Source organism: Heterocephalus glaber, unplaced genomic scaffold (genome assembly GCF_053883595.1).
Source record: "Heterocephalus glaber isolate CG9 unplaced genomic scaffold, H.glaber_assembly_v1.0 deba00000621, whole genome shotgun sequence".
Lineage (NCBI taxonomy): Eukaryota > Metazoa > Chordata > Mammalia > Rodentia > Bathyergidae > Heterocephalus > Heterocephalus glaber.
In genome coordinates, this window is record NW_028258153.1 from 28,099,685 (window position 1) to 28,120,528 (window position 20,844).

Genomic DNA, 20,844 nt, shown 5'->3' on the forward strand with positions numbered 1-20,844 from the left:
GTTAGAGTTAGGCTTAGGATTTCAGTTGGGGTTAATGTTAAGATCAAAGCTAGGGCTAAGGCTAGGATTAAGACTAGTTAGAATTAGGTTATGGTTAGGGCTTGTGTTAGGTTTAGGGCTAAGGGGAGAGGTAGGGTTAGCACTCAGGCTGGAGGTAAAGTTAGGATTAGGGTTAAGCTTATGATTACAGGTAGGTTTAAGGTTAGGGTTAGTGCTAATGGCAGTGTTAGGGTTTGGGTTTGGTTTGGGGGTTATGTTAGGTTTAGGTTCATGCTTAGGACTAGTGTTAGGGCTCAGGTTAGGGTTAGGCTTAGGTTTATGGCCAGTGTTATGGCTAGATTTATGGGTAGGGTTAGTCCTAGGTTTAGCATTAGGGTTAGTGTTAGGTCCAGGGCAGGCTTAGGGTTATGTTTAGGGCTCAGACTAGGACTAAGGCTGGGCTTATTTTTCAAGTTCATCACACTAGGTTCAGGGCCAATGCTAGGGCTTGGTTTAGGGTTATGTTTAGGTTTTGTGTTAGGGTTAGGACCTGTTTGGGGATAGGATTAGGGATATGGGTAGGTTAAGTCTAGGATTAGGGCTAGGGCTGGGTGCTAATGTTAGTGCTAGTATTAAGGTGAGGGCTAGGGCCGGGTTAGGGCTAGGTCCCTGGTTTAGGCTAGGGCTAAACCCAGGGGTAGAGCTAAGATTAGCCTTAGTGTTTGGGTAGGATTAGGATTAGGGTATTGTTCTAGGGATATAATTTCTTAAATCTAAAAAAGCATTTGCTAAATTGTCTCTAAGAACTTCTCAAATGATTTTCCTATTGCTATGCACACATAATTCCAAAACGCAGTGGTTGACAGCAGGCCTTCCTATTTCCTATCTCTAGTTAATTTTTGTTTCTTTTTGCTAGAGATTGGATTCACCACTTCCGATATACTAGACAAGCATTTACCATGGAGTTACATCCTCAATTCCTTGGTAATACCAACGTGTCTCAGGTTTGACTTCATTTAACTGAGCTGTGTGCTCCTTGTGATATTGGCTGGCGTGGGGTCTTCTCCCTGTGCCCCTGGGAAGGAACATTCCAGAGGGTTTACTTCACTATTGGAATTGAGTGCTGGGTGCCAGCCAGAGCTCAGCTGGGCCTCTCAGTCTTCCTCCGAATTACCTGGACAAACCAGGAAGGGAAAGTTGCTGGTGTCAAGATCCGGGGTTAGAAATCACAGAATGTCACTTTTTTTGTTATTTTTTATTTACATGACAGTTTTATTTAGTACTACCATATGCCAACATAGCTATTCCAGGTTCTGGTACCTGATGAACAAGACAGAAAAACAAAACAAAGCAAAACAATTCAAATATACACAATAAAATTAGTGTGTATTGGGGCTGGGGATTTAGCTCAGTGGTTCTGGTGCCTGTCTTGCAAGCGCAAGGTCCTGAGTTCAATTCCTGGCACCAAAAAAAAAAAAATTAGTGTGTATTCATGGAGCTTATGGTCTCATTATTTATGGTTCTAGAAGGTAATATAATATTTCTTGGGCTTTTATTTTTTTGTATATCTTTTTATTGGTACATTTTAGGTGTATAATATAATGACATTGATCATTGGAGATGTGCACCTTTACATACTCTCTTGGTTATTTTTTCCCCTTTCCCCTGCTCTCCCTTCAACCCCTCCATCCTTCCCTATTTACAAAGACTTCGTTTCCATTTTCTCATATTAATTCCATTCCCTTCTTTCCTTTCCCTTACCCCTCCCACTTCTCCCTCCCTTTTGCCCCTTTTCTTCCTATTTCACATAATCTATTATACCTTTTAGTCCTTATTTACACTTTCAGTTTCTCACACTAGAGAAACTATTCGGTATTTACATGTGTGTCCTGTTTATTTCACTTAAGAGTAACGCCCCAATATGCATCCATTTAGCTATAAATGTCTCTAATTTCTCATTTTTATGGCTGAGTAGTACTTAATTTCATTAACAAACCCCACATTTTCTTGATCCAGTCTCCAGTTGATGGGCATTTGGGCTGTTTCCAAGTTTTAGCTATTACAAATTGTGCTGCTATGAACATGGGTGCACATCTACCACTGTGGTATGATTCTTTTAATTCTTTGGGGAAGATACCAAGCAGGGGAATAGCTGGGTCAAATGGGACTTCCAGTCCTAGTTCTTTGAGGTATTTCCATACTGATTTCCACAGTGGTTGCACCAGCCTACACTCCCACCAGCAGTGGAGCAGGGTTCCTCTTTCCACACAGCCCCACCAGCATTTGTTGTTGGTTGATTTCATGATAGCAGCCATTCTTTCTGGGCTGAGGTGGAATCTCACTGCTGTTTTCATTCGCATCTCTCGAATGACCAGTGATGTTGAACATTTCATATGCTTATTTGCCATGTCTACTTCTTTGTGTGAGAAATGTCTGTTCATTTCAGATGCCCATTTTGGGATTGGGTCTCTCAATTTGGGAGGTCTGATTTTTTAAAGTTCTTTATAGATTTGAGTTAGTAGACCTTTGTCTGAGGGACCGCTGGTGAAAATTTTTTCCCACATTGTGGGTTGTCTCTTCACACTGCTGGTGGTTTCTCTTGCTGTGCAGAAGCTTTTTAGTAAAAAGAGATCCCACTTGTTGATTGATTGTGCTAGTTCACGGGCAACTGAGGTTTTGTTCATAAAGTCTTTTCCTACACCAATATCTTCAAGAGTTCTACCTAACCTCTGTTCCAGCCGGTTCAGTGTTTCTGTTTTTATATTTAGATCTTTAATTCATTTCGATTTTAGTTTAGTGCATGGTGAGAGATATAGGTCTAGTTTTAGTCTTTGGCAAGCTGAAACCCAATTTTTCCAGCACCATTTATTAAAGAGACTATCTTTCCTCCAGCGAGGGTGTTTGGCTCCTTTGTCAAAGATGAGGCAGCTGAGTGTGTCTGGAGTTGTCAGAATGTCACTTTTGCAGATTCAAGGTGGTAGGCTACCAAGGCTGAGAAAGAAACTACCAGTCGATGTAAGGGGCAACATATACTCACTGGAAGAGAGGGGGAAATTACTGGGGATACAGCTAGTAATGTATGATTGCAGTATAGCATTTTAAAACACGGGTTTCAGCCGGGCATGGTGGCGTATGCTCTGTAAACCCTGCACTTGGGAGGCTGAGGCAGGAGGACGGCTGTAAGCTCGCGGCCAGCCTGGGCTACTGAGTTCAAGGCCAGCCTGAATTACAGTGACACCCTGTCTCAAAAAACAAAAAGGAGGGGGTCAATTTAGGCGGATCCACTATGTCAAGTAGACTAAACCTCCCCTTAGGCACAAAGGAGTCACTGAGATTTTAAGCGAAGGGACAGGTCGCTGCGACTGCGAAATGATTTGTTCATGCTATGGAATAAGGTACAGAACCAGAAAACTGATCCCACATTACTTCCAATTCCTAATTAATTAATTCTTCGTGGTCCGATGTTTATTGCTGACCCGCTGATCTAATAACCTACGCGCTAGCTTTTGGAACACCTCGGGGTATGTGGAAATGGCTTCCGCGCGCTTCAACCGGAAACAGAAACTGACCGCTGTGGACGCCGCCTGACGGCCGCTGGGAGTAAAACTAAGCCCGGAAGGTCGCCACGCTGGAGGGGCCAGGGTATTTCCGGGGAAAAAACCTGACAGCGCAGAAGCTCAGAGGGCGAGTCTCCAAGGCCCGGCAAGTTCGCCCAGCGCGCTCCGCTACGCGACGTCGAGCGCACGCTCGAGGCTATTGCGCAGGCGTACGCAAAGGCGTGCGCGCGTCGGCTGAGTGTCTGGCATAGCGGTCCCGTTGGCAGGGTAAAAGCCTTCGGCGCAGGAACGCGCGCTTTCGCTCTCTAAACTACGACTCCCAGCATGCTTGCCCCTTATATCGGTGCTAGGTGTGGTATTCTAGGATAGGATAAAAAGGTTAAAAGACGATGACGCACCAAAGAGAAAAAATTGAACATGCAGTTTAAGCTTATTACCCACAGAAGCCCCAGTGGCCTAATGGATAAGGCATTGGCCTCCTAAGCCAGGGATTGTGGGTTCGAGTCCCATCTGGGGTGGTTATATCTTTTAACTTTGAATTGTGTTTCTCCCTTAACTATCGTTTGAGGTGTTACCTACTTCATTTTACCTCTTTTTAAACGGAGAGTGCATTGTAGTTTTACTAGCTGTTTGGCAGCGGTTTATGAGAATCAGAATAGTCCGTTTCCTTCCAGCCGCAGGCTCCACCAGGCTTTTGGGAAGTCAATGTGTTGGATTTTGACAGCCCTTCTAGAAATCGTTTAAAAATATCTTCACGGCATGCTCTACACCGAATCCATACCGATTCCCGCAGGCCTGCATCTCCTGAGACATGGCTGTTGGGCAGTCTTACTAAGTGACTCGGTCGGGGAAGGGCTTCTCTCCGCCTCCGGCAACACTCGACTTTCTCCTGCTTTCCCTTAATACGTCGGGGCGAGCTCAGCGTTCTATTCCTGAGGCTGCGCGAATCCAGGAAGTGGATTCCGGCTGCCGTCCAATCAGTGGGGGTACCGGAGCCCAGGTCTGACCGCGCCGGGACGCAACTAGCGGAGGGAACAGAGGGCGTTAGAGGCGCGGACGCCACAGGGCGCCAGGCTCTGGAAGGAACGAAAAACGGAAAATGGCGGCTTTAGGGTCCCCGGGGCGCACCTTGCGAGGCCTTCTGCGGGAGCTACGCTACCTGAACGCGGCTACCGGGCGACCCTATCGTGACACCGCGGCCTATCGGTACCTCATGAAGGCTTTCCGTGCTCATCGGGTACGGAAGCCGCACTGGGTGCGCCGCATCTCCGGGGGGGGGGTAAGAACAAGGGGCTGGGCGGGGCCAAGGAGCAGGGTTCTAGGGCTGCCTTGGAGGTCCACTCTACACCGAGCCGGCCCCCAACTGTAAAAACCCTTGAAATGCCAGGTACCCGGGAGGTTGAGGTAGGAGGATTGCAAGTTCGAGGCCAGCCTGGGCAATTTAGCTAGCCCTCTCGAAATAAACATTTTTCTTTTCTTTTCTTTTCTTTTTTTTTGATACCGGGAATCGAACTCGGGTCCTTGCGCTTGCAGAGCCGGCGGCAGAACCATTGAGCTAAATCCCCGCCCCGAAATAAACATTTTATAAAAGGCGGAGGGTGAAGGTCAGGGTTAGAGCGACTCCCGAGTGAATATACACATATATATGTATACGTTAGTGGAAGGTGGTGAGCACACACTGCCCGAAAGTCAGCCCCCCACTATGCTTCCCCTATATTCTATTGGAGGTGGGGGCGGCTTATCGTTTGTGGACCTGGCTTTCTCTGTCCTGCCTGTCAGCTCCCCCCCCCCCCCGCCCCGTCCTTGACTTACTTCCCAGGGGAATCTCTGTAGTAAAGTTTGTGTTTAACTCATGTAGTAAGGCTTAGCTAGAAGACCTAAGAAGGCCCTTATTCTATTGTCTCATCTACAGACCCCTGCCCCTACATAAACACATATCCTCACTGTTTTTACCCCTCTCTCACAAACTCAGAACTCAAAACTACGTAAAGCACAGATATTACACTTAACCTTGAAATTTAAGTGTGATGAAAAGAAATTAGGGTTTAGTCATTGGGCTGTGCATGGTGGTGCATGCCTGTAATCCTAGCACTAGGGAGGCTGAGGCAGGAGGATCACCTCGAGTTCAGAGCCAGTTTGAACGGCAAAGAGAAACCCTGTCTAAAAAAAAAAATCTCTGCTGGACCTGATGCAGTAGGATTCCATTAGTCAAAGGGTTCAGTGCCAGCCTAAGTAACAAGACCCCTGTGGGGGGGCGCTGGGTGTAGTGGTACATACTTGCATGTAATACTAGCACTCCGAGAGACTGAGGCAGGAGGACGGTAAATTTAAGCCCAGCTTAGGCAATTTAGCAACTTACTGAGACCCTGTTTCAAAATAAAATTAAAAATGAGAAAAAAGAGGTGGGAGGTATCGTGTACAGGTACAAATTCCCTATAATGAGTGTTATCATTATGTATAAAATGAACCAATAAATGTTTTGATATAAGCATGGAAAAAATAAAACTGAAAAAAAATTTAAAAATTGAAAAAGGGGTGGAGATGTAGCTTAGGGTGAAGGCTTAGGGTTCAATCCCCAGTATCAGAAAAAAGGCAAAAGTTATCTTTCAGACTGAGCTTGTAGCTCAGTGATAGAGCACTTAGCAAGCACAGGGCTTGGGTTCAATCCCTAGCATTAAAAAACAAAACTCTTGGGCTGGAGATTTAGCTCAGTGGTGCTGTGCCTGCCTCAAAAGGGCAAGGGCCTGAGTTCGATCCCTGGTACCAAAAACAAAACAAAACAAAAAAACTCTTATTAACTGGAGTTCAACTTCCCTCTTAAACTATTAGAGTATCTTTATAAATGAATTAAATACACACACTTTTATATTTTCTGTACAATTTACTTTTTAGAGAAAACATCTTTATGGTTAAGAAAGGAAAAGACAGTATGGGCAAGAATATGAACAGCTAGAACTTGTATATACTGTTGTTAATATAAATTGGTACAACTATGACCACTGTTTGGAGCATCTACTAAGGTAGAATATATGCCATTTAAAGGTAGGTTTACGTTTGTTTGGTTTTGGCGGGATTGAACTTGGGTCCTTGCGGTTGCAGGGCAGGTGGCTGAACCATGAGATAAATCCCCAGCCCTATAGGTAGGCTGATGGAAAGACATAGGATTAGTCACAATGACTCATGCTAAAAGAAATATAGGTAGAAAGGAGACAAGGAACATCATAACCCAAAACTGTATGTTTAAGAAGACTACAATTTCTGGGTTACAGTTGAAGTTACCCAAGGAGATCCCTATCAGCATTCCCTGGGTTAATTTAGGCACCTCTTCTTCCAGAGCTATAAATTGGCTTAGTTGAGAAAGTGAATAGTAGGGACCTTTTCCCTACTCTTACGAGAGAATTCAGAGAATGCTTAAATTGTCCATCTTAAAAACAAAACACAAACAAAAGCTAGGCTTATACTTGTGAATTCGGCTCGTACCCTCCTGGAGGGGGTGGGCAGCCTTTTCCTTGGTTTCCAGCCCCTTAGGAGAAGCACAAATGTGCAAGGTTCCAGGAAATAGCATACCTCTCTTGAGAGCACACACTCTTATTTCTTGGTGCATTTAAAAAATTCTGGATGATAAATTCCTTTATGCCTCTTAAAAATAAACAAGGGAGGGCTGGGGATTTAGCTCAGTGGTTCCACCACCTGCCTCAAAAGTGCAAGGTCCCCGAGTTTGATCCCCGATACCAAAAAAAAAATAAGGGAATCTTTGTGGGCCCATGTCTGTGACGAGGGTGTTGACAGAGGGTATGTCATTGCTGCTGTCCTAGGTCACCAGTGAGAAGCTGTGCAGAGCCCAACATGAACTGCATTTCCAGGCAGCCACCTACCTGTGCCTCCTGCGCAGCGTCCGAGAGCACCTGGCCCTTCACCAGGAGTTTCATGGCAAGGGTGAGCGGTCAGTGGAGGAGTCCGCAGGCTTGGTGGGTCTCCAGCTGCCCAGTCAGCCTGGAGGGAAGGGCTGGGAGCCATGAGTGTGGAGAGATGCTGTGGATGCCACCCTGAGGAGAGTTTCATCATTTCTACCAATATGTATTTATCATTAAATTTTTTTTTAAAGTTTAGGGATTCTGTCTTGTCATCTTGTTGACTGAATGATTAGGAGAATAAACTGGAGGTTTCATCTTAACTGTCAGTGAGTTTGCCAAACTTCTTACCTAGAGTTTATTGATGTCCTGTATCTAATTTTTTTTTTTGGAGAAAGCGTCTTGCTATGTCATTCCAGCTGAACTCTATGTAACCCAGGCTGATCTTGAACTAGTGATCCTCCTGCCTCTGCCTCCCAGAGTGCTGGAATTACAGCCAGGTGCTATCGTGTCCAGTTTTGATACACTTATAGAACTAAACTGGGTGTGGTGGCCCATGCCTATAACTCCAGCGCCCTGGGAGACTGACGCAGGAGGATCTCAAATTTGATCCCAGCCTGGTCAATTTAGTAGGAACCTGTCAGAATAAAAAAAATATCGGGGATGTTCAATCCCCAGTACAATACATAAACAAACCAACAAAACTAAGTAATAAAAGCCTATTTTTTTAAGGAATTAAAATACAGTAAACATAAAACCCCGTTTATTTTTCCCTGTCCCTCCCTCTCCTATCCTCAATACAGGTGTTAACCATTACTAGTGGTGTGATGTGCATCTTTCCACACATTTCCTGTGCATATACAACAGAATTATACATGCATATATACATACCTATAGCTCATATATACAAAGAAGAGTATACACACATGCATACACATTATAAAAATACACAAATATGAAGTGTTAAGGTCCTGGAAGGAAACATATGGTACATGCCAGTAGGGTCACCTAGGAGAGAGAAAGGGATAATAAAGATGTGGGTGGAAGTAAGTTCAGGCTGGAAGCTCTTAGGGGCTGTTGTTAACAGTGGAGAGCTGTTACCTTCCCAGGCCTGACAAGCGCTGGCCCTTAGATCCAGGAACATGGCTATGGCTGAGGTGCAGACCACAGGGAAGTCCAGGGATAGAATGGGGTAGGCACATTAACATTTTCTGCCTGAAAAGTCTCTTGCTTAAGTTGCTCTTCCTTTCCAACTCTGTTTTTGGATGAATGGTTCCACTGTGTTGGCTAACCAAGGCAAGAACTTGGGAAAGCCAGGGATGGTGGTGCACTCTGGGATGCTGAGACAGGAAGATCAAAAGTTTGACCCCAGGACCGGGGATTTAGCTCAGTGGTTCCTCCGCCTGCCTCGCAAGCACAAGGTTCCGAGTTCAATCCCTGGTACGCGCCCCCCCCCCCCCGCAAATTTTTTTTTTTGAGCCCAGCCCAGGCAATTCAGCAACTTAGGGAGAACATTTTTTTTTTTTTTTTTGCCCAAAAAGAAATTGCTGGGCAGGTTGCCACATACCTGTAATCCCAGCACTTGGGAGGCTGAAGCAAAGAGAATCTCTGGAGTTCAGGGCCAGCCTGGGTTGTATAGCAAGACCCTGTCTTGAAAAACAAAACAAACATCAAAAGGACTGGGATGTGGTTCATTGCAAAGGCCTGGAGTTCAGCACCAGTAGAGCAAAGCCAGCCAACTGATCTTGGGCATCATTTTGGAATCCTCTCTCACATTTAAGCAGCCAGCAAGCCCTGCTTCTGCAGGGGCTCCAGTCACCTGTACCTTCAGTGCCTCTGCCCTCATTCATTCCTTGACATTCTTCTGGCTGAGTTAAATTATACTAAGGGATGGAGATTTAGCTCAGTGGTTCTGTCATGAGTTTGATACCCAGTACCAATAAATAAGTCTCCTATGGCAGGTGTGGTGGCGCATGCCTATGATCCCAGTACTTTGGAGACAAGAGGTAGGAGGATCTCCGTGAGTTCAAGCCTAGCCTGGGCTACATACTGAGTTCAGGGCCAGCCTGATCTATAAAATGAGACCCTGTCTCAAAAAACCAAAAGAAATTAAAAAAAATTTTTAAAAGTCTCCTTAATGCTCCCTTTGCTTGGAACGTCCTTAATTTTGCAAAATTCTTTCTCTGAAGTGAAGCACTTCTTTATCTGTGCCATTAGGTTATGTCAGTGTTTTTCTGGAAGAAAATGCATGTTATCTTAAGGAGTGTATCTCATTCATCTTTATCATGCCCAAAGCACCTCCTAACCATGTAGCGAGCATTAGATCAGAGTTTTGCATGCATGGGTCCATTCACTAGGAGTACAATCTGAACAACAGAACTATTCATAAAGCATTCAAACCACCATCTCTTCTAAGAAATTAACATTCAAATAATAGTATTAAGAGGGCAGCATTTATTCAATTGACTGGGTCAAAGAAAAAAATGTTTCACATATATTTCTTGTTCCCTGTTGTACTTCACAGCCATAGGCTTGTAACTGGTCTCTGAGGATATTTTACATCGAGCACAAATGGATTATGATAGGTTGTTTTGATTTCCTGTTGTTATAATACTGTATTACATACATTATTTTATATCATTTTATGTTACATACACATTTTTATATATTATATGTACATTTTATATGTTATAAACATAATTTTACAGAGATCTGAGACAGAAATTGCTAATGGCAGCTGGGCATGGTGGTGCACACCTGTAGTCTCAGCACTTGGGAGGCTGAGACAGGAAGGTCACCAGGAGTTTGAGGCCACCCTGGGCTACACAGTGAGTTGAGGGCCTGCACTACAAAGCAAGACCCTGTCTCAAAAAACAAAAGTTCCTAAAGGTAAAAAATACTATGGGGTTTGAAATCATACAGATTTTGGTTTTAATCCCACCAATATAATTTAGGAGCCATGTGCTATTGGGCAGATTAGTTGACCTGATCTTATTCCAAGTGGGTGTAATAAATGACCACAGTGCATAATGAATGCCTAACAAAAAGAAAGCCTTATTTTTACCTTTTTATTCTTTTGTCATAAACTGCCACCAGTTTTCAGAAGCACAAATTATGTGTTATGGTTCAAATGATTTGCTCAGGCCATTTCTGTCCAAATACAGTATAATCAACCTGCATTTTTAAAATACAACATTTATTGGTACATTTTGGGCATTCATAATGATAACACTCATCATACGGAATTTGCATCTGTACATGGTATATATCCTGCCCCCTCTTTTTCCTCATGGCCCCCTCCCCTCCCTATGTACAAAAGTTTTGTTTCCATTTTCACTGTTTTTCTTGTCCCTTCTTCCCCTGCCCTTGTTCCCCTTCCAATTTGAACATTTTCTTCCCATTTCCCAATATCTGTTATACATTTCAGTCCTTATTTCCACTTTGTTTCTCACACCAGAGAAACAATGAGGTATTTAAACATGTGTGTCTGATTTACTTCACTTAACAGTATGATCTCAAGGTCCATCCATTTAGCTATAAATGTCTGAAGCTCATTCTTCTTTATGGCAGAGTAGTACTCCACTATAAAAAACCACATCTTTACTCACTTGTCAGTTATGATCATTTGGGCTGTTTCCAAGATTTAGCAGTTACAAACTGTGCTGCTATAAACATGGGTGTGCATATAACACTATGGTATGATCCTTTTAATTCTTTCAGGAAGATACCAAGAGGAATAGTTGGGTCAAACAGAACCTCTATTTGAGAAGGGTTCCTTTTTCCCCACAGCCCCACCAACATTTGTTATTGATTTCTTGATTATGGACATTCTTTGTGGAGTGAGATGGAATCTGAGTTGTTTTAATTTACATTTCACAAATGATCAGTGATGTTGAACATTTTTTCATATATTTATTTGTTGTTTCTACTTCATCTGAGAAGTGTCTTCATTTCAGATGCCCATTTTTGGATTGGGTCTTTAAATTTTGGGGAGGTCTGATTTTTTTGAGTTGTTTAATAGTCTAGATAATAGTCCTTTGTCTGATGAATAGCTGGTAAAAAATTTTTCCCACCCTGTGGTTTGTCTCTTCACTCTGTTGGTGGGTTCTCTTGCTGTGCAAAAGCTTTTTTTTTTTTTTTTGGTACTGGGGATTGAACTCGGGTCCTTGCACTTGCACAGCAGGCAGCGAAACCACTGAGCTAAATCCCCGGCCCCTGCAAAAGCTTTTTAATAAGATGAGGTCCCAGTTGTTGTTTCCTTGTAGTACTTCCCATGTGGGCTGGGGTTTTGTTCATGAAGTCTTTGCCTACTCTTATGTCCTCAAGCATCTACCTATTCTCTCTTCCAGCAGATTTAGTGTTTCTGTTTTAATATTTAGATCTTTGATCCATTTTGATTTTAGGTTAGTGCATGGTAAAAGATACCAGTCTAGTTTCAATGTTCAGCATGTGGAAAGCCAGTTTTTCCAGCACTATTTATTAAAGAGGCTATCTTTTGGGGCCGGGGATTTAGCTCAGTGGTTTCGCTGCCTGCTGTCAAGCGCAAGGACCCGAGTTCAATCCCCGGTACCAAAAAAAAAAAAAAAAAAAAAGAGGCTTTCTTCCCATCAAGGTGTTTGGCTCCTTTGTCAAAGATTAGGTGGCTGAGTATGTCTGGAGTTGTTTCTGCATCTTCTAGTCTGTTTCACTGATCTTCAGGTCTGTTCTTTTACCAGTACCATGCAGCAACCCCCGCAACAGGGATCGAACTCAGGACATTGCACTTGCAAAGCAGCTGCAGCACCACTGAGCTAAATCCGTGGCCCCACCACGCTGTTTTTATCACCATAGCTTTGTAGCATAATTTCAGGTCAGGGATTGTTATGCCCCCTGCCTTGCCTTTGTTGCCCAGAATTGCCTTTGCTGTTCTAGGTCTCTTCTGGTTCCAAATGAATTTTAGGATTTTTTTTCTAATTCTGTGAGATGCGCTGTTGGAATTTTGATCAGGATTGCATTAAATCTGTATAACAATTTTGGAAGTATGGCCATTTTCACTATCTTGGTTCTTCCTATCCAACATCAAGGGATATCTTTCCATTTTCTGATATCCTCTACGATCTCCTTTTTCAGAATACTGTAGTTTACAGTGTAGAGTTCTTTTACTTCCTTTCTTAGATTGATTCCTAGGTATTTTATTTTTTTGGATGCTATTGTGAAAGGGGTTCTATAATTTCTCAGAGAGTCTGTTATTCGTGTACAGGAAGGCTTTTTTTTTTTGGCTGTTGACTTTTAAATGTTGACTTTCTAACTGGGTACACCACTGAATTTGGTTATCAAATCTAAAATCTTTTGGTGGAGTTTTTGGGGTCTTCTATGTAGAGTATCCTGTCATCTGCAAATAATAATTTAACTTCTTCCTTTCCTATCCTTATTTCTTTTGTTTCTTTCTCTTGTCTAACTGCTCTGGCTAGTGTTTCCAGAACTACATTGAACAAGAACACTGGACATCCTTGTCTTGTTCCTGATTTTAGTGTGAAAGCTTTCAGATTCTGTCCATTTAGTATGATGTTGGCTGTTGTCAACCTGCATTTTTTTAAGAACCATGTAAAGATTCTGCTAAAGAATTGATTCTGGGACATGGACTTCAGGACCAGTAACTTTTCTATACCAGGAGGGTCCTCAACGAAGGAGGCCTAAGGGTTGGTACTGTGTAGCCTTGCTGTGGCTGTTGCTGTGACATGTGCTTTATCACACTGTTTGCTTTACTGTCTTTTTTACCCTTTTCCTGTAGTTTCAGTTGCTCCCTCACTGGGTTCTCTGGGTAGCAATTAAATACACTCAACATACCCTCTAAAAACAATTGCTCTGTTACAAATGCTTTTTCAGCTACTACCATCTCTTTTTTCACAAACTGAATGTATGTATTAAACAACTTGAGTGAATTATGTTCATTTACCATTTTCTTTTCTTTTCTCTTGTGCTACTGGAGATTAAAACCAGAGTTTTTGCACTAAGCTCCATCCTGCCCTATAGTTTGAGAAGGGTCTTGCTAAGTCTCCAAGTTGCCAGCATGGACTTGAACTTTCGATCCTCCTGTCTTGGCCTCCTGAGTGGCTGGGATTATAGGCTTGTGTCACTGCACTCACCTTCATTTACTATATTTTAGTCTTTTTTTTGTACCAAGGATTGAACTTGGGACCTTGCGTTTTTGAGGCAGGCGGCAGTACCACTGAGCTAAATTCTAAATCCCTGGCCCCATTTGCTATATATATATATATATATATATTTTTTTTTTTTTTTTTTTTTTTTGGTACCGGGGATCGAACTCTGGTCCTTGCTCTTGCAGCAGGCAGCGAAACCACTGAGCTAAATCCCTGGGGCCCCATTTGCTATATTTTAAAAACAAAAGTCACATCAAGGTGTACGTTACATATACCTATCTTAAGTGTTCACATCAAAGAGCTGTGACACGTGGATGTACCTGTGTGATAAATGCCCCATCAGAGCTGTGTGATAGTCTCTCCAGCTCACAAGATTCTCCAGTGCTCCTCTGCAGGTCAGCCTTTCCTGACACAGGGCCACAATATCACTGACCTGCTACTGTCACCAGAGCAGTTGGTCCCAATCTCGTATCTTATCCAAGTGTAGCCATCAAGCCTGTGGTCCTCTGCATGGTGGTCTGGCCCAGTGCACTCTCACTGATGGTGAGGTCGGTGCTCCATACAGTCTGCTGTCTGCTTATTCCTCTCAGTCACCTTCAGCCCACTCATTTCCACCCCTCCATTCCACCAGACTCCACACAGAGTGACAAATGGCTCTAGGCTGCCAATCCCAGGGGTTGCTGTTTGCTCCTTATTGTTTTCTTGGGAGCATTTGATATCACTGACCATTCCTCCTTTTTCTCTTGGCTTTGATGACACCACTCTTCTGTTTTGTTTTGTTTTTTTCCAGTCCTAAGGATTGAGCCCAGGAACACTCTACCTTTGAGCTACATCCCCAGCCTTTTTTTTTTATTATTTTGATAGAGTCTCACTAAGTTACCTAGGCAGGACTCAAACTTTCCATCCTCCTGCTTCAGCCTGAGTGCCAGGATTATAAGCATGTGCCACCATGCCTCCCTGAGGTTTTTGTATTTTTGGCACTAGGGATTGAACCCAGAGCCTTTGCACTGAGCTAGTCCAGTGCACATATCACACCAACAGCCACAGCAAGGCTACACAGTGCCAACCCTCAGGCCTCCTTCGTTGAGGACCCTCCTGGTATAGAAAAATTACTGGTCCTGCAGTCCATGTCCCAGTCCCCGACCCCCCCCCCCATTTTTTCTTGTTTGTTTTTGGTTTTTTGAGGCAGTATCTCCTTCTGTAGTTCAAACTGGCCTTGAACTCATGGTGATTACTCCTGCCTCAGCCTCCTGAGTGGTGGGATTATAGGCGTGCCCCATCACATCTTGGCTAGCCCTTTTATTTTTTGAGATGAGTCTCATGAATTTGCTAGGTTTCTGAGTCTGGGCTCAAACTTTCAACCCTCCAGCCTCAGCCTCCCAGAGTGCTGGAATTATAGGTGTGCACCACCGTGCCTACCAGGGTGAATTATTCTGGACTTTTTTTTCTCCTTAATATTCTCAGGTAATTACTAAATCAGTTCCCACCTCCTAAAAATCTTGTGTTTTGGGTGGTACTGTGGAATGAACCCAGGGAGCAATGGAATAAATAAATCTGCAGCCCTTTTTGTCTTTTGAGACAGGGTCTCTCATTTAATTGCCTGATTTGTAATCCTACCTACCTCTGCCTCCTGAGTAGCTGGGACTACAAGTATGTACCACCATGTCAGGGGCGTACCTCCTAAAAATTTCTTGAATCTTTATTGCCACTATCCAAGTCTACACTGCTTATCTCTTCCCTGAAGCACTGTCTGCCCTCTGTTCACAAGAGTCACACTCAAAAAAGAAAAGAAAAAAACAGAAAACAAACCCTAGGGATCAATGGAATGAAGGCAGTGAAAGACCTCTACAGTCAAAATTACAGCCTTCCCATGTTCATAAATTGGCAGAATAAATATTTTAAAAATGATCATGGTACTGAAATCAACCTATAGACAGAATGCAATAGGCATCAAAATTCCAATGACAATCTTTTTTTGTGTGTGACTTTTTTGTGACAGGGTCTATGTAGTTCAGGCTGGCCTCGAACTCACAGCAGTCTTCCTGTCTTAGCCTCCTGAGTGCAGGGATTACAGGCAGGCTCTACCATACTCGGCCTCCAATGACATTTTTTTACAAAACTAGAAAAAAGATTGTAAAATTCATATGGAAACACAAAAGACCCAGAATAGCCAAAGCAATCTTAAGCCAAAAGAACAAGGCAGGAGGCAGCACAATCCTGACTTCAAATTAGTCTAGGAGCAAAAACAGTATGGTACTAGCACAAAGATAGACACATAGAGCAACACAGAAAAGAGAACACATAAACAAACCCACAAGCTTACCATCGTCTGATTCTTGACAAAGGAGCCTAAGAACACAGCGGGGAGAAGACAGCCTCTTTAACAAACAGTGCTGGGAAAACTGGATGTTCATATGTAGAAAATTGAAACGGGGCACCTGTCTCTCACCCTGTATAAAAACCAATTCAAAATGGATCAGAGTCCTAGGTCTAAGACCTGACACTGAAATTGCTAGAAGAAAACGTGGCAGGACCAATTGAAGCCACAGGGACAGGCAAAGACTGAATAGGATCCCAGCATCGCAGAAAATAGCAAGAACCAACAAATGGGACTACATCAAATTAAAATGTTTTGCCTGGTGTAATGGTGCATGCCTGTAATCCCAGCACTTGGGAGGCTGAGGCAAGAAGATGATTTACTGGAGTTTGAGGCCAGCCTGGGCTCCATAGTGAGTACAAGGACAGTCTGAACTACTCAGAGAGACCCTGCCTAAAAAAAAACAACAAAAACCATGTTTCTGTACAGAAAGGGAAACAAGTGCAGAGACACTGTACAGAATGGGGAAAAACTTAGCCGGGTACTCTGCTGACAGGATTAATATCTAGAATAGACAGAGAGCTCTAAAAACTGAACACCAAAAAAATCAAATGGGCCAATTAATGAATGGGTAAAGGAACTGAACAGACACTTCTCAATATTAGTATAGTCAATGAATATATGAATAAATGCTCAACATCTTTAGCTATTAGTGAAATACAAATCAAAAGTATACTGAAATCTCATTTCAATCCAATCAGAATGGCTATGATTCAGAATAAAAAAGACCTGCTTCCCCCTACCCCTTGGGCCTGTACTCTATTTTGAGTGTGTACTTTAATTCTGCCTTTAAAAAATCTTTCTTTTTTGGTTTTTCTCTTTTTTTGGGTGCCGGGGATTGAACTCAGGTCCTTGCGCTTGTGAGGCAGGCGGCGGAACCACTGAGCTAAATCCCCAGCCCACTTTTTTTTTTGGTACCAGGGATCAAACTCAGGACCTTGTACTTCCAAGGCAGGCGCAGTGCCACTGATCTAAATCCCCAGCCCTGGTTTTTCTCTTTTGAGACAAAGTCTTGCTATGTAGCCCAGGCTGGCCTCAAATTCCTGATCCTCCTGCCTCAGCCTCCTCAGTGCTGGGTTTACAGGCATGCACTGCCACACTGAGCTAAACAACCTTTCTAGGCCTCTCACTGATGCATCCTGAAATTCTTTCCTTTTATAGTCAAGAACCTACTGGGTGTCTGAGTTGAGACTACCACTTCCTCTTTGGGGGAAACTCCATACTCTCCATCCAATGATGTCCTTTGGTGAGCTAGTTAAGAGGGAAACTGAGGCACTGATTTTTGTTTTGTTTTTGGTACTGGGCATTGAACTCAGGACTTCGTGCTTGCCAGGCAGGTATGGTGCCATTAAGCTACATCCCCAGCCCTTTTTTTGTTGTTTTGAGACAGAGTCTCCCTATGTAGTCAGGGTGGCCTTGAACTCACTGTGTAGCCCAGGCTGGCCGTCAACTACTGTTGATCCTCCTGCTTCTGCCTCCCGAGTGCTGGGATTACAAGTAGGAGCCACCAGACCTAGGTGACATTATTTTTTTTTAAAGAAATTGCTATTTATGCAGATTACTAAGGAACTCATCATTTCCCCCCAAACTTCAAAGAATATAGAAATGTAGGAATTACAAAGTCAATTTTCTATGTGCATTTCTAAAGAAAATCTCTATAATTTGATATATTTCCCAGACCTGACAATACTCATATATGAAATACACATATACAGAACATAAATGCTGTTAACACTCTTCTAAAGTTTGTGAGGCACTCACTTAGGACTCTTATTTGCACTCCTGCCTTGACTTATCAATGATGAAGGGCATGTGACCCTCATATCCATTGGGTAATGGGAGAACTTTAACACAGATGACTGTAAAACGCAGGGCAGGCTACACCCATCCATTTGGTGGGTTGCCAAATTTCTCTTTTTTTTTTTGGTACTGGGGATTGAACTCAGGACCTTGCACTTATGAGGCAGGCGGCAGCACCACTGAGCTAAATCCCCCGCACCAAATTTCTCTCTTCAAGAAAAAGAGAAAGTACAAGGAGCCCCAGATACTTACCCCCTTCTAACCCACCATCTGCTTGTTTTATTACACCTTTTCTGTGAAATGAGAACCAAAAAACAATAAATTAAAAAAACAAAAAGTAAATGCTAGTAAGGATGCAGAGAAGAAAAGGAATTCTACACAACTGGTGGGAAGTAAATTAGCACAGCCCCTGTGGAAATCAGTATGGTGGTTCCTCATAACAACTAAAAATAGATGCCAGGTACAGTGATGCATACCTGTAATCCCAACAATCTGGGAGGCTGAGGCAGGAGGATTGCAAGTTTGAGTTCAGACTGAGCAATTTAGCAAAACCTGGTCTCAAAATTAAAAGTAAAAATGGGCTCAGGCTGTAGCTCTGTGCGAAGGCTCTAGGGTTCAATCCCCAGTACAAAAACCAAACTAAAACAACAAAAAACTGCCCCCAAAGCAAAAAACCTAACTTCTAAAAATAAAATTGAGCCACAATTGGATCCAGCTATACCACTCCCTGGTATATATATCCAAAGAAATTAAAGTCATCATATAACAGGGATACCTACATATCCATGTTTACTGGAGCACTATTCACAATAGCCAAGATATGGTATCAACCTAAATGCTCATCAGCAGATAAATGGGTAGAAGAAATGTGGTATTTATACAGTATGGCATATTCAGCCATAAAGAAACTATGTCATTTTGCAGGAAATGAATGGAACTGGAGATCATCATAGTAAGCAAAATAAGCCATACTTAGAAAGACAAGCAGCACATTTTCTCCCTATTTATGGAATCTGAAAAAGAGAACATGAAAGTAGAAGGCGGATTCTTGTTAGAAGGGACTAGCACTGGGGATTTAGCTCAGTGGCACTGCACCTGCCTTGAAAGCCCAAGGTCCTGAGTTTGATCCCCGGTACCAAAAAAGGAAGGGAATAGGGTGGGTGTAAGGGAGGGTAATACAGAGAATGGATACGATCAAACTACACACATTGAAACCCAATGTTTTTTTAAAATTAATAGGCAGTAATAAAAATATTTAAGAATAATTGGCTTAACTGCTTGCCCCCAGTGATCAGCTGGAACAAAATTCTTGTTGGCCAAACTGGTTTGGCTTCTCTCCTTCTTCTAGGCCTCTGAAGAAACTAGACCAGCCGGAGCCAGCAGCAGCTCACCCTTCCTTGGACCAGACTGGCCCTGGGTAGAGCCTTCTCATCTACTTTGGGACTGCACCACCCATCTCATCCCTTACTTACACTGATTGCTTTCTAGCTTTTTTACTCCTCTGTATAAAAGGAAAACTATGTGTTAACTTTTGAGATGTTTACAGACTTAATCATCAGGGTTCTCTCTGCTGTAACTGTCCCCACCCCTACAGCAATAGTCCCTTCCTTTCCACCACTTTTGCAATAATTCTCAGCCTCTCCTTATGAAAAACAAAGCAACCCCCACCCCTAAATGCCTTAGTGTATTTTCTTAAGGACTCTGTTTCTCAGGATAATATTCTGCATGTAACAGTGCATCCTTCCAGTGCATTTGCAGTGACGGCCTTGTACATGCCAGGCTTTATCACCAAGTTTCACCCCATCATTTTTATTTAAATCCCCGGCTGGCCTCAAGCTTGCCATTCTCTCCATTCAGCCTCTTGAGAAGCTAGGCCCACAGGGCTGTGACAGCACCCCCTGCTGTAACACCGTAATTAGTACACTTACGCGCTATTCTAAGTAAGTGTTGACATTTTAAAATGTCATTTTCACAGGACATTCCTAGTATTTGGAGTTGGTTAGAATTTAGTCCTCTAAATAACTAGAGGAAAACTATGTTCATTGAAAATAAGACGACTAAAAATTTTATTGACCCAATATGCATTTAATCTGATCTTCATAGTAAGACATTATTTTTGTGGTGGATTAAACCCAGGGCCTCACACATGCTAGGCAAGCACTCGACCATTAAACCACATTCCCAGGCCCTCATATTGAATTCTGGCTGTGCACTTGCTAGGAATTTAAGCCCCAAAGTAATGCATATGTAATTATAATGTAGCAAAACTTTCTGCTATTATTTCCCTTCAAAGTATCTAGAAAGTGTTCATGTCTTTTTTTCTTTTGTACTAGGGTCCAGTAACTAGGGATTGAACCCAAGGCTTTCACATTGAGCTATAACCCTATTTTTTTTTTTTTTTGCAGTTTAAGATTATTTTATTGAGTGAGAGGCGGGGAGAGGAGGGGGGCAACTACATTCCCCAACCCTACTCCTTTTAAATTCTGAGACAGGGTCTCGCTAAATTGCCCAGGATGGCATGGAACTTGTCCTCTTCCTGCCTCAGCCTCTTAAAAGTATTAGGATTACGCAAAAGTGCCACCATACCCGGCTCCACATCCCACCTTGAAGAGTTGATATTTTATCAAGTTTTTTAAACGCTAGCAAAGGCTCTGGCCAAGGTCTGATGTGTCCTCACAACACAGCACGGCCATCTCCCCAGACAGGCGCGCGGACGTCTCTGCGGAACGCCGGCTGAGGTTGGGCGCGGGGCTCAGGAAGCTCCTGTCTGGGCTGACGGCCACCGTCTCACCGGGGGCACGCATCGCGGTCCGACGGTGCCACTTCGGCCGCCAGTCGGAAGACGTCCGCGCCGCCCTCAGGCCAAGGCGGCTCGATCTCTGCTTACTCCCCTGGGTAACCCTCGGCACACTTCGCTAAGTGGGGCCCAGGTCGCCAGCGAGGCGCACCGCGGGCCATCGATAGCCCCACATCCGCAGGCGCGGGCTTTTGCGCCTGGGGCGAGAGCTGCCCGAGAGTCTGTTGAGAAACCAGAATCTCGCGAGACACCCGAGAAGGGGCGGGACGAGAGGCGCGCGTGCACGCGTCCGAGAGCCGTTAGGGCGGAACCCCTCCCGAGTGGGGGGGCGGAGCCACGGCGG

General features: G+C 43.6%; 1 protein-coding gene, 1 long non-coding RNA gene and 1 other non-coding gene across 5 annotated transcripts; 2 read left to right on the plus strand and 1 right to left on the minus strand.

Annotated features, from left to right (window-relative positions):
• The first annotated feature begins 3,981 nt into the window (after nucleotides 1-3,981).
• Trnar-ccu (transfer RNA arginine (anticodon CCU)) lies at nucleotides 3,982-4,054 on the plus strand. The gene has a single exon. It is a non-coding gene; the product is annotated as a tRNA-Arg (tRNA).
• A 392-nt stretch (nucleotides 4,055-4,446) lies between these two features.
• On the plus strand, nucleotides 4,447-7,710 carry Fmc1 (formation of mitochondrial complex V assembly factor 1). Of its 2 annotated transcripts, none has more exons than XM_013074494.3 (2): nucleotides 4,447-4,791; nucleotides 7,352-7,710. In XM_013074494.3, the coding sequence occupies exons 1-2, from the start codon at nucleotides 4,636-4,638 to the stop codon at nucleotides 7,553-7,555; spliced, it is 360 nt and encodes a 119-aa protein (XP_012929948.1). In that variant the 5' UTR covers nucleotides 4,447-4,635; the 3' UTR covers nucleotides 7,556-7,710. The 2 variants fall into 2 exon arrangements, with proteins under 2 accessions (XP_012929948.1, XP_012929949.1); XM_013074495.3 differs by having other exon boundaries at nucleotides 4,488-4,773.
• A 127-nt stretch (nucleotides 7,711-7,837) lies between these two features.
• On the minus strand, nucleotides 7,838-20,795 carry LOC147829407 (uncharacterized). Of its 2 annotated transcripts, none has more exons than XR_015449119.1 (3): nucleotides 17,957-20,795; nucleotides 8,955-9,037; nucleotides 7,838-8,727 (listed from the first exon to the last, which is right to left on the minus strand). It is a non-coding gene; the product is annotated as an uncharacterized LOC147829407 (long non-coding RNA). The 2 variants fall into 2 exon arrangements; XR_015449118.1 differs by having other exon boundaries at nucleotides 7,838-8,395; nucleotides 8,489-8,727; nucleotides 8,955-20,795.
• Between the last annotated feature and the right edge of the window lie 49 nt (nucleotides 20,796-20,844).

Excerpts from the sequence above, each read along its gene's own strand:
- Fmc1 (XM_013074494.3), top strand. The coding sequence starts at position 4,636 with ATGGCGGCTTTAGGGTCCCCGGGGCGCACCTTGCGAGGCCTTCTGCGG. Across the intron at positions 4,792-7,351 it reads GGGTACGGAAGCCGCACTGG|GTCACCAGTGAGAAGCTGTG; the intron begins GTGCGCCGCATC and ends CTGCTGTCCTAG.